The following is a 13,079-nucleotide window of genomic DNA, read 5'->3' on the forward strand; positions in this document are numbered from 1 at the left end:
CCCCCCCCCCCTCCAACCCCCCATTTTTGCATTTCTTCATTAAAAAAATGGAATCTATGTTAGATTTTCTTGCGCACATATTTAAAAGTGATCCTTTCAACCCTGCCCTGTTTTTTTTTTTTTTTTTTTTTTTTTGCAGTCTTTGGATTAATGGTGAGTAGGTAAATCACCCAGGCGTGACGCTAGCCGCCATCCCATCTCATCCTGGGATGATGCGATTTCCTTAAATAAGTGTGTGTGTGTGTGTGTGTGTGTGTGTGTGTGGTCTGAACTTCCCCAGTTTGATATCCAGAGGGAAGGACAAACTCTAACCTTCATTATTAATTGAAACACACTTGCACCCTGATATATAACAAGAGGATGAATGGCTTTTTTTTCCCTTCAGTCTTATTTCATCTTGATGTATTTTTTTTTCTGATCCTCAAATCTTCATGCATCTTTTGCTTTTTGGATGACAACTAATCTATCACCATGACAACAAGGCAAACATGAGCCACTGATTAAGGCACTAAAATGTCTTTAATACTGTTGAATTGCAGTGAAACGAACTTGAAACAGAAGAAAGAATGGAAGGTTTTGGGATGAAATATGCAATTTACAGGCCTCCCTGAAAAGTAAAAATAAATAAATAAATGTTGTAAGTAAATCTTTAATCTTATAATGGGATTTCAAAGCTCTCTGAAGTGAACTATGCCTATTCTGCATCTTGCTGTTACTTGACCTCCCTCTGGTTGGCTGTCAGCCTTTCACCACTCTTAGGATTTTGTCACTTTTTCACAGAAAGGAACCTCTGAAAATTTATCTATGACAGGGACAGTTCACTGTTTTCATAGTTAGGTTCCGTTAAAAGGTTATATAAAGTTGGCGTCTTATCTGCAGTACACAACTCTCTTGACATCTGTATTGAGTATAAATCCAGATTATCAGCCTGCCAAAGAGAGGTGCCAAGACCAAACCAGACATTTATGGTCCCTACTCTAATGTCTAAAAATGTCACAGCAGTTGTTTGAAAGCTATTTTATGAACCTTTGAACCGTTGTTGTTGAAAGTTATTTAGACAAGGAACATGATTGTTTCCACAGAAATAGGAGAGGAAATGGGAAAGGATGTGATGTGCTATCAATAATCTTCCTGAGTAAAACACATACACAAAGAAAAAAAAAATTATAGCATGTTTCCTGTCAGGGTAACTACTGGTTTGAAAAGCCAAAAAGTCAATGAAAAAGTGCTCACTAGAATGCTGTTATATTTGTCCTTTTACTGTGCTTTGCTTTTATGTCAGGCAGTGTCAGTGTATGCATTCTGTTCTTAGGACGTGTTTCACGCGGGAAGATCATTGGTGGCACACTCCTTCCTATACTTCCTGTGTAAATAACCAAATGTGAAGACGGTTTAGAGGTTCATAAAGCAGTGTTCTCAAATACAGCTATGGTGTTTTACAAACTGGACATGTTGTAAAACAATATAAACTCAGTTTTGTCTTGGCCCCTCCTGTAGTCGTTAGCTTCAGCCTTCGGGACCAACTAATCTGGATCTATAGTAAAAATGAAGACACCAAGAATACTATCTACTGCAGACATGATATTAGCTCCTTATATTCTTTAACTGGAACTTCAGATTAAACTATTACTTCAAGCTCTGGTTTTTCACTGTTTGATTCCATCAAATATACCTCTGAAAATGTTATTTTGTAAAACAATTTGCTTTATCCATGTATCCCTTTCTTACTATTTTAGTTTACAGAGTTTTCATCTTTTTAGATTTAATTATCGATGCCTATATGGCAAATTAATGAAAGCTGTGTCGATTCCAGTGGAGAAAAATAATGCGTGGTCCAGTTTCCAGTGAACTGTTGTACTGGATATGATTTAATGTAATTAGCATAGATGATAGAGATTACCATGTAAACAACAAAAGTTCTGGAAGATGGCGGTATTGGGGCTGGATGAAACAGAGAAGAAAAAATAAAACATCATAAAGAATAGGGAAAATTATAGATGAGAGGACAGAGAGATAAAACCCAGAACCAGATGACGAGGGTGATTTTGGAGAGGAAGAATAAATTGATGAGGTGCAACTCGTAGATTCAGAGGGACAGCAGGAGCACCACCAGTGTAATGGCTGGAGAAATAAAGCGTAATTTCCATGCGGGGTGAGGCTGTCTGCTGCCCTGTTTCCCCGGGTTAATGGCGACTATCATAAAGCTGGGCCGCCAAAGTGCACAGCGGGTCACGCAAACACACACGCTGACATAGGGGGCAACGCACACAGGCATACAAACACGCATGCACAGGCATATACACACATACAACGCCTGGCATGTGTTTGAGGTGAAATATGTATCCTAATGGCTTTGTCCCATCGTTAAAAGGGCTTGGAGTTGATTTATCCCTCGTAAAACGGCTCGTGCAACTGCCACAAGGTGGAGAATGAGGCGGCACGGAACCTGAGGTCACAGGTGTGAGTCCTAATCCCTGTAGGAAACACTTAGCTTTACATTGACGGCATGCTTCTCCCTTTTATGCAGATTTATGGCCCCCGAATGTGCGGACAGGAGAAATATTGCTTGGTGAAACCGAAAGGCTTAACTGGGCTGAGGCCCACACCTTACGGATTGAATGACCCCAACAGCAACCGCTGTCTTTTATTTTAGTTTCTGATTCCCCTTTTAGTTTCAACCACCGTGTGGCTCATCCTTTTTCTAAAACGCCAGGATGATTTGGCATTACATGATGTGGTACATGCAAAATAAAAAATAGTTCAGTTCAAAAAATGAACAACTGATTAATTATGAGCTTGCACGGCCTACCTGAGGCATATGGAGGCTAGCCTCTCTATTTCTGTCTCCATGTGCTCCTGTAGCTCTCCGGGCCTCAGCAGCACTTGGCAAATTGGACAAACTGGAGCCTGGCTGTCATATAGTGACATCTTCTTTTTACCTAGAGACAACAGCAAAGAGAGACAGACAGCATAAGTGCAAAAAAAAAAAGAAAAAAAGAAAAAAAAGATTCTGACTCTGTTTAATTGAAATTTGAAATCTCAAATCTACTGTATACTGTCTTGCAAAAGTATTCATGTCGAATGTTTTCATGTTTTGCAAAGTAATTATTACAAAATGTTACCCACAAAAAGCAAAATCTGAAAGCGTGGCTGCAATTTAATTCAACTCATTTTAGTCTGATTCCCCTGAAAAAGATCTAGAGCAACCATTTGCCTTCGGAAGGCACACACGTGTGTAAATTAATCCCAGCATAAATCCAGTGGTTATGTGACAACATCACACATCAGAGAACAGAAGTGATCAAACAGTACAATAAAATCCTGGAAAACATCAAGACAGGCCAGGGATTAGGTTGTGGAGAAGTTTAAGACGTGGTTAGGTTATAAACAATAACCTTTAAAAGAAAAGCAATTTTCACTGAAAACTAGTCCAGAAGTCTCAGTTGCATTTGGCAACTTGATAGCTACTAACATCACACATCATCCTGAATCCACCATTCCCACACTGGAACAGGTGGGGGCAACATCATCTTGTGGGGATGTCTTTCTTTAGCAGGCACAGGGAAGCTAGTCTGGGTTGAAGGTGGCAGAAACCTCTAAAAGAAGCAGAGCTACAAGGGAATGGTCTTGATCAATGACCAAGGCAAAGTACAGGGCTAAATCGAATATCAATTTGTCGGCAAGACTAACGTTCACCGATGATCTCTATCTAACCCTGCTGACCTTGAGCTGTTTTTACAAAGAAAAACGAGCATAACAGCAATGCTGACAGACACATACCAAATATGTGAATACAGCAAAAGCTGGTTCTATGTAACAAGTAAGGAGGGCTGAATACAAATGCACAAATTTTACTATTCAAATTTTTATTTACATAAATAACTGAAAACTACGCATAGATCTGCATCAAATCAAAAACTATGCTCCGTTTTGTGTAGGCTTGTCGATAAAGTACATTGAGGTTTATGGTTGTGTCCCGAGGGAGTGAGAAAAGGTTTGAGGAGCATGAAAACTTGTGCACAGCACTCTAAATTAAAAATCACATGAACAGAGGTACAGTCCAGTACTTTCAGTACAACCTTTGTTGGTTAGAACACTTATTTTCCTTACTCTATAAAGTCTCCGACATTGAGTGAATATACATTAGATTACTCACACAGAAAGCGAACCAGAGTGCTGCACAGACTTTATTGTGTAATGTTGCACTGAGGTCAAAAAGAGGGGGGTGGGGAGAATGGGGTGGATGGGGGACTTAAAGAAGTGTCTGCCGTGGATGAGATAATGCTGGATAGAGTCTGCCAACACCACCTCACTTCATTGTCCTTGATCAGCGGGGCAGCAGGGTGGGGCTCACCTGTTTTGTGTGTCAGCATGCGTTTTATTGGTCGCCCAGCGCTTTGTGTGAAAAGTGCACCCTTTGCTCCGTGCATTCTCTGAGCCTTTTGTGTTTGTACGTGTAGAGCGGTGTGAAACCCGTCCCTTAAAGTTCACTACTTGGTCTGTCTGGGCTGGCTAAAAATAAACAGCTATTGAAACTGTATCAGTGGTTCAATTTGGAGGACACTTCCTGATTCCCAGTGTTCAGCCAATCAAACGTGGCTTTTTTTAGCCCATGAACAAAAGGCTCCATCTCAGCCAGGACATCCTGTTTAGACTGCTTGCCACCACGACAACACGGAGAGTCAGGTTGGGAGGACTCTCTTTTTGTCTAGTCCGTCTTTACGCACTAGCACAATCACAACCATACACATGCACCCCTCAGGGGGCGTGAATCTCTACCATTAAATAATCTGCATGGAGGATCTCTCCCTTGTTGCCTCTTGTGTGTCGTTACAAAGCTTTTCCTGCACCTGTTACTTAAAGGAGCCCAAATAATTGTGACTATGTTACTTAAAGCAGCTCTGTGTAAGTTTTGATCCAAGTATTAACATACCTTGAAATATAATAAATTACTTTTCTTTTAATATACAGCACTTGGCACCAGTTGATGCTTTATGTGGACTGCCCTTCTCAAAAATTTGCCTATGTAACTTGAGAGGGGCGGATCTGTCACTTTCGTCATGTGACCTAGAGTGCCGCTTTAGGTCACATGCCTCATTCTATGTTACGGGAGTCTGAGCTCAGACTGCCAGATATGATATGACACTTACCTGATCAGACACATTTTTGGTTCTCATTTACCCCTTTAAGGTTTAACCTAGAGAGGTGAATGTGGCCTTGTCTTTACAATTAACTCGAGGACTTCTCAATCTGCTGGTCCAAAGTGGTCTGCTATCAGATTCCAAAACACAGATGGAAACTGTTCAATTTTGCAGAAGTGCAGTGCTGCCAGTGGCCTTCAGGGGCACCAAATCTGGGCATTACAGGTCTAGCGCCCCTAGTGGCTAAACATTACACAGTGCTGCTTTAATGTTAATTTTATGGCATGAACAAATAGTATAATGATATTTTTTAAAACCTAACCTGCTCTCAATTTCTGCACAACTTTATCTGTCACCTGTCTGCTCTGTTCCTTGGTCTTCATAATGCTGCTTGTCCAATGAACCTCTAAGGCCTTCACAGACCGGTTATATGATTTACTAAGATTGAATTACACAAGTAAACACTGTTTACTAATTAGGTTGGCTGCACTGGATTTTATTTAGGAGGTGTTAAGATAAAGGTGGCTGACTTTAAAAGGATGCCACACATAATAGATTTTTTTGCCAAATTATAATGAAAATCACATTAGACTGTTTTCTACCATGTCACAATTACAGCATGTGGTACTTTGTTGTGATGGATTACATAAAAAAAAGCTAATTAAATGTGTTGAAATTTGCGGTTGTAATGTGACAAATTGTGAAAATGTTTAGGGGTTGTGAATTCTCTTTTGATCTGGTCCCCATCCCCGACCTCCTTTATTATTGCCATGACAAGATAATTTGAGACAGGAGCCATCGCAACTCTCCACTGCAAGCACAGGGAGATGCAACCCTCCGTCTGCAACCCTGCAACCAGGCCTCTTTCTAAGACACAGATAAATGCACTCCAACATTTCACTGACAAATACTTACACAAGTGAATGCACACATATAAATGCATATATTTGTGCAATTTCTGGCTTTTGTGATGTTAAAAACTCTATGTTTATTCAGCACTTGTGGTTTTCTTTTTGCATTTCAATATAAAGATATTTTCATTTGAACTGTAAAAACGTTCTTTATAAATGAGTTTTTCTTTCCCGAGATTGATGTTGAAATGTAGATGCAAGTGCTCAACAACAGACAAGCAGTGGAGGACAGAAAAAAAGAAAGACTAAAGGAAAAATGTTTTTTAGATGGTAAATTGATTCCAACGTATTACTTTACGTGCAAGCAAACACATTTTTTTCCCCTTTTTTCTTCCTTTTATACCAAGATTAAAACTAAAGAACCATGACTTAAACATGTCCAGGTTCTATCAAATAAAAATAAACATAAATGTCTTAAAGTTAAGTTTCCCATAAATAAAACATGGATGTCAGGAAGCAACCCCAGATCTCTCAGATATATATTATGACAACATGGGAACGTCAGAACGCTTTGAAATCTAGCTTCAAATTAGATTTGGTATGCATCTGGTACCTTGAACGAGTTTTCATCCCACTTGGACTTGATAGCTTGTAAGTAAAGGGAAAATGTACATTTCACAAATTAAAATAAATGTATTAGCAGTTTGGCATACTGTTTGAAAACCTATCCCTTCTTTGTGCTTCTCCACAGCCTTTTTCCTGACCCACATGTTCGTTCATCAGGATTGTGTTTATTGAAAAAAAAAAGTTCTCTAAGACACCTGAGTCCTTTATAGAAATGCTGAACGTATACTGTAATCCAATTACATAGGTGCACTCTGCTAACTTGTTAGGCGACTTCTGGTACAGTGTTTTATTCAGAGGTATCAGATTAAAGGGGCCTAATTAGAAATTCACACACACCACACTTTGGAGATTTTTTTTGTAAGACATTTTCATAAACATGGCTTATTTTCCTCTCACTTCATGATTATGCTTCAGTTTGCATTGACTTATCATGTAAAAATCCTGTTTGTGGTCGTAACATGACAATATTTAAGAATGCTCCAGATAAGCTTTTTTTTCCAGTACCTCAATGCATTTCATGCTAATTTCGTATCTTGTGACTTTGACCAACGGCCTTCCTTAAATCCAAGTACCTATCCAAATTGTTTGCTCTAACTGTCTCCTGTCCTTCGTTTTCACTGCCAATTCACGTCGCTTATATTTTTCTTCTCCGTTTTCCTGCGTCTGCTTTTCCCAGAGGCTAGTGAGCGATAGGAGGAGGCCAGTGGAGAGATAAATCCAGGAATGAGGAGGAGAACAACAGGAAAGAGAGTGAGGTGTTGATGTGATGCGATGTCCCACACCAAGCTTGTCAGCCCCTTAAACGTGATTAATGTTGGGCCAAAAGCCACACACACACACACACACACACACACACACACACACACACACACACACACACACACACACACACACACACACACACACAGAGTTGTACATACATGTCCTGCTTTGGACCTCACACCTCCAATCACACACTCGTCCTGTGGTCCAACAAGGGAGCATTTAATCTTGGGAAGCACAGGGAAGAAACAGCTGTCAAAAAGATGGGGGATGGAGGCAAGACAAAATCAAGGAAATAGGCCTGACAGGACTTTTTAGCTGGGAGATTCCTCAGTGAATCACCAGTTGGAGAGTAAATGAGTGTTGGATGGATGCATGGATGGAGGACAGGACAAAGGTGTTTCCCTCCATGACAAGAATGATGGAATGCAGGCCTAATGGGCCAAGATAGATCATCTCATCTCTCTTTCTCTCAATAGCTTTTCTGTCTTCCTTTCTTCCCATCTCAGTTCTTTCTCTGTATCTTCCGTTTCCTATTTCCACCTCTCTTCTAGAATCTCTTAATTTCACTTCGCCGTGCCATCGCTGCATTTCTTCCTTTCCATCGAAGCCAAGCAGTTCCCGCTGGTTTTGTTCATATCAAGAATGAGTCACTGGCAGGAAACACATCCTCCCTCTGATGTATTTGTTAGCTACTGTAGTAGTGACATCACGCTTTGTCTGGCTGAACCAAAAGCAGCCTTCTTTATGAGAAACACAGTGAGCTTTAACAGCTGCAGCTGCTTGAGTGACCTCCTGAAAGTGCATCCAAGGGTGATTCAGTTAACCTCCAGATGCAAAACAAAACACTTTAGTTTGTCCAATTTTCTGCTTTTGCAAAAAAATATAGATTTTTTCCTTTAGTCCTAAAGAGGAAGCTCTAAAAATGTTTAATTTGCATTCAGGAATAAATGTATGCTTAAAGACATCTTATAAAGCAAAATAAAGGATAAGGGCTTTTCATCTTAGTACCAGAAATGTCTCAAAGACAGCAACTAAACCGGTTGGGGTTCAACCACTACCTTACAAAAGCAACGGACAACACCATCTGATTGGCCACAATTTGGCACAGACGCACAGGGAAGCCTAATCTGCTAGCTGCTATTAATGGAGATATTTTAAAATTGAGATGAAGACATATAGTCCCGCTTTATGAGATGGCTTCCAAGAGATGATGCATACTAAAATAACAGCGACACCAAAGACTAAATAAAGTTTTTAGAGGTAATTTTCATTTATGGCGACACTACTGTAATATCCAGCACAAGCTATAACAAAAACAGGGTCATAAAAAGTGCTTCTGAAAAGGGTTTTTACAATGCAGTGTAATGTGCATCTTCACTGAGAAGATGAAATGTCCAAGCTCTAACTATGAAAAATTAACAAAAAGTTGTAACAAAGCCTGACTTTAAAATCCAATATGACTGCCCTTCATAGAAAACCCAGTGATAACGGGTGTAAAAAACGTTAATCAGTCAGTGAACAGCTCAATGAGCAAATACATTTTTTTATATTAGAGGTAGAACATAGTTAAGCTGGATTTGATGCTGTTTCAGAATCCAACTTCCAACTTCAGAGGAAAATTGAATGTAGCGTCAGTCACATCCAGCATCCATGGCTGGTTCACTTTTGTCTGCTTCAGCTTGTACTGGAGCTTAAGTTTGTGATGAAGCAAACATCCATTTGCTTAGCACTCCGTCACAGTTCATTTGTTAATATTTCTCTTGTAGCCACCTACATTGCTACAAAAAGGCAGCCCAAGTACCACTAATGGTGCCACCAGACACCACCAAACTCACTGCAGAATGGACCTGTTGGTAGGCTAAATACAGAACACATTCATGTTTTGCAAGTTCCAGGTCGAGCTAAGGATCTGTTAAAATGAAATCTGCCCTTGGCTAAGCTTTTACATCCCTAAAATAACAGGATAAGTCCCAAAAACAAACATACCTATGGACCATTACACACAGCAGATGGTAAGGAGGAGGAAGTCGGATCATACGGAAGAGTGGAGACCAAAGACATGAAGTCTTCTTTTTACCTTGCCCTGTCCTTGTATTTCTATTCTTTCCCTTTAATCCATGCTATCAAATCCTCTAATTTCCCAGACTTCTTCCTGTTTTCCTACCATCCCATACTTATTTTCCTCTCCTTGCTCTATAATTTTATCAGTGTTTGCTTCACACAACAACGCTACCTGTTCTTTCTTTGGGCGGTAACAGATGTGGACACCTATATAATTCTAAGCCTCTTTTGGCTTTTAGTGGCTCGGTTGAAAACACCCCCCCCCCCCCAAAAAAAAAAAAAAAGGTAAAACAATTTTTTTCCCAAGAACCGGGCCTAATACCTTTTGACTATTTAAGGAGCATTTTACGTCATTGAACACATTTTCCTCTCTGTCTCTCAGCGTCCCTTTCCTCTCCCTCTGTTGCTCCCGTCCAGATGAGGTGGGAATCAATAGATGCTAGATAGCACAGGCTGCTAGTCACAGACTACAATGGGCTGAGGTTTAAAGGCCACCTCCATAGAGGACAAGGATTGTCAGCTCAATACTTACTCTCAATGGGGCCTGAGATAAAACACCATTTCGGGGTGTCCTCGCGGCTCAATGGGCTAAGAGGCAAAGCATGTGCTACTACTCTGTAGGGTCCAAATCCCATTAATGACCTCCATTATGTGTCATCTCTTCACTTTTATCTTGCCCAGCACTGCTGCCTGTCAGTGGATGTACAGTGCCTTCATAAACGATCCATACCCCTAAGAGTTTGTCCGGTTTTGTAAACTAAAAAATTTGAATGTGTTTTATTAGGATTTTATATAATAGACCAGAGAAAAGAAGCCAATATCTGAGAAGTGGAAGGAAAATGATTGGGCCGGAGCACCGAAGGTCTAATGGTGCCATCCCACTGTAGCCTTGGCTACAGTGGGATGTTCTTTTTTGGTCACATCTGACCAGAGCACTGCATGTGCTGCGTCCCCCAACATGACAAAGACTTCTGGCTTCCTTTCAACAATGTCTTTCTTTTTACTCCATACATGGCAGATTTGTGGAGTGTCCTAACTGTTTCTCCCACACAAGATGTTGATCCTTGTAGCTACTCTGGAGTTAAAATGGGCCTCTTGGCTCCTTCTATGATTAAGAATCTTGCCTGGCAGCAGACAGCACATCTTGGTGAGGTTCATTCTATTTTTCGGTGATGGAAGGGGCAATACTCAAGGTTGTTCAATGCTTTCTAATGAGAATAACTCCTGAAGGCAATTCCTTGAACTATGTTTTCTTAAGGGGCTTTAGACTAAAGGGGACCTCAAATACATGGAGGTTTATGAATATCAAAGTTTAAGGGATATTAATACTATTGCAAGACCTTGTCAGTGCGTTGTGAAGTTTTCTCAAAGCATCCAAATATTAGAAGCATATTGAATTCTAAGGGTTTCTTCTTTAGAGGAAGCAAGACGCTGGCTTGAACTTTTATTGCATAAAGACAAGAATGGAATGGCCGACAGTCTACCAGCTCGACCGTTTTCTTTTACATCTTTTCTTTATATCTTCTGAAAGGAATTTATCAGACCTGTAAATTATGTGCACAATCAGCTAATGACTGCTGGGCATGTAAACCGGATTTAAACACAACAATAAGAGTCAGATAAGAGAAGGGACAGATTTATTGGCCGGCACACACATACAGCATGTTTCTTGTGACCACCGCTCTAATTCCCACACACAACGCAATGCAGCGGGTGCTCTTACAAAATGCACATGCTATAAATCTATCTCCCAAATGGATTTGTAAAGCCTCTACAAGTGGGGCCTGTTTTTTTTGTCCTTGAAAAACTCTTCTCTAGTCCTTTACAAATCCATTCCTTACTTTGTTTTACATATGAGTTTGCATGTGTGCATCACGCCTACTACCCCAGTTTCCATGTCCTCCAACCCTCTTCCACATCCTTCTCCAGAACCCCCCCCCCCCCAACCTGGTTAGCTATAACACCCGCCAACATTGGTAAACAAGGAAATCTCTCAGCCGCGGCCTGGCGCGTAACCGCATTACCGTGCCCGATAACCTCTTCAAATAATGTGCGATAAGGGGAATTTGATTTGATTCACGAAAGGAAAAGTGGGGGCACTTCTGCCACCACCACCGACCCCTCCTCCTACCTTTTTCCTGTCCCTTTATTTCTTTCTTTTTTCACCATTTCCCCCACCACTCCACCGTCTTCTTCTTGTCTCCTTTTCACTTAGCCTGGGAGTCCAGGCCTCCTCCTCTTCCTCCCGCCACACTCCCCTTCTCCACAATGACACCGCCTCGCATCCGCAATCAAATAAATCCCGCTGCGGTGTCAGCCTTCATTTTGACTCTTCCCTGTCTTCTCCCCAACCGAGGCAAGGTGAGGTGATAGGGGGCTCCGTAAAGCCGTCATCTCCATAATGGCAAATATGAGCCCTAAAGCCCAAAACCAGGGGCCATATTAACACAAATGGGACTAGCAGGGTGTGTGTGTGTGTGTGTGTGTGTGTGTGAAGTGATATGGTTTTTTGCTTAAGTGAGCTGTGATTTAAGCAGGCTAGACACTGATCTCTGTCTATGGGAGTGTGTATGCGTGTGTGTAAAACAGATGAGGCTGTTTGGCTCATTCAGAGGGCATTTGATGAAATGGAACGGGGGTCAACTTCAGTTTGCCACCCAGGCTGCTTTGCGTTACTATGTGCATGTGTGCATTTCCTGTATCCGTCATCTGGTGTGTGTGTGTGTGTCTGTTTTTGAGCGTGTGTGTGTGTGTGTGTGTGTGTGCAGTCTCACTCCCTGACAATGATGCATGGTGCTTTTAAATAGCACTCCTCCACGCCCTGCTCAAAACTCATCACCAGGCTCTTCCACTATCCCTCCCTTGCTCCCTGGGGTTGTCACTTTTAGAAAAGCAAATGAAATGTCGGCTCAGCGGAGAGGAGGGATGAAGAGATGGCTGGATAGAAGGATTGAAGGGGAAAAGGTGCTGTGTGTTTGCATGCGTGCATGTGTGTGTGTGTGTGTGTGTGTGTGCGCTAAAGCGGCTGTGTTTGCTGTTAGCTTGAGCCAAAACATTTATGTGGCCGAACGAGAGGAGAGAATCCCATCTAAAATAAGAGATAGAATTATTTCACACGAGCAGGACAGTTTTTAGACTAGAAACATCAATTATTATTTTTTTCACTGAGGAAAGGTTAAACAGCGTTTTCAGGAAACCCTTTTTCAGTTTCAGAAAATTAATTGGCACTCCATAAAGATGTGTAATAAGCCTGAATTAGTCTTTTAGTGCAGTAGCATAATCTCACACTGAAGACTTTAGAATAGTCCAACTTTTAAATCTGAATACATTTATTCAGTGCCCCCACAAAAATCCCAGATAAAAAAAATGTTTTTAGCAATATCACCTGTAGAACAATTGTTGGTACCCCTCTGGTTAGAAAAACCCTTCATGTCTACTCTTTGGTAATGTATGGTGGAGGCTCTGTGGTGCTTGGGGCCTGTTTCTCTTTCAAAAGTTCTGCGAGTCTTGTTGGAGTGCCTGGATGACCTCTTATATTGCGATTTTAAATAAAACTATATTGAACTCGACAAGTTAATGAAAATGTAAAGTCCAGTTACAATCATACTCTGGTATGATTGTAACTGGAACTTTT

The 13,079-nt window shown here is 41.0% G+C and overlaps 1 protein-coding gene across 7 annotated transcripts in view; it reads right to left on the minus strand.

Moving 5' to 3' along the window:
• Nucleotides 1-13,079, minus strand: part of rnf220a (ring finger protein 220a) — a 193,576-nt gene that overhangs the window by 48,172 nt on the left and 132,325 nt on the right. For all 7 annotated transcript variants that reach the window (XM_036138031.1, XM_021323910.2, XM_021323911.2 and 4 more), the window contains one exon: nucleotides 2,810-2,939. In XM_036138031.1, the coding sequence (XP_035993924.1) occupies nucleotides 2,810-2,939 (130 nt within the window). The remainder of the gene's footprint in view (nucleotides 1-2,809; nucleotides 2,940-13,079) is intronic.

Source organism: Fundulus heteroclitus, chromosome 6 (genome assembly GCF_011125445.2).
Source record: "Fundulus heteroclitus isolate FHET01 chromosome 6, MU-UCD_Fhet_4.1, whole genome shotgun sequence".
NCBI lineage: Eukaryota > Metazoa > Chordata > Actinopteri > Cyprinodontiformes > Fundulidae > Fundulus > Fundulus heteroclitus.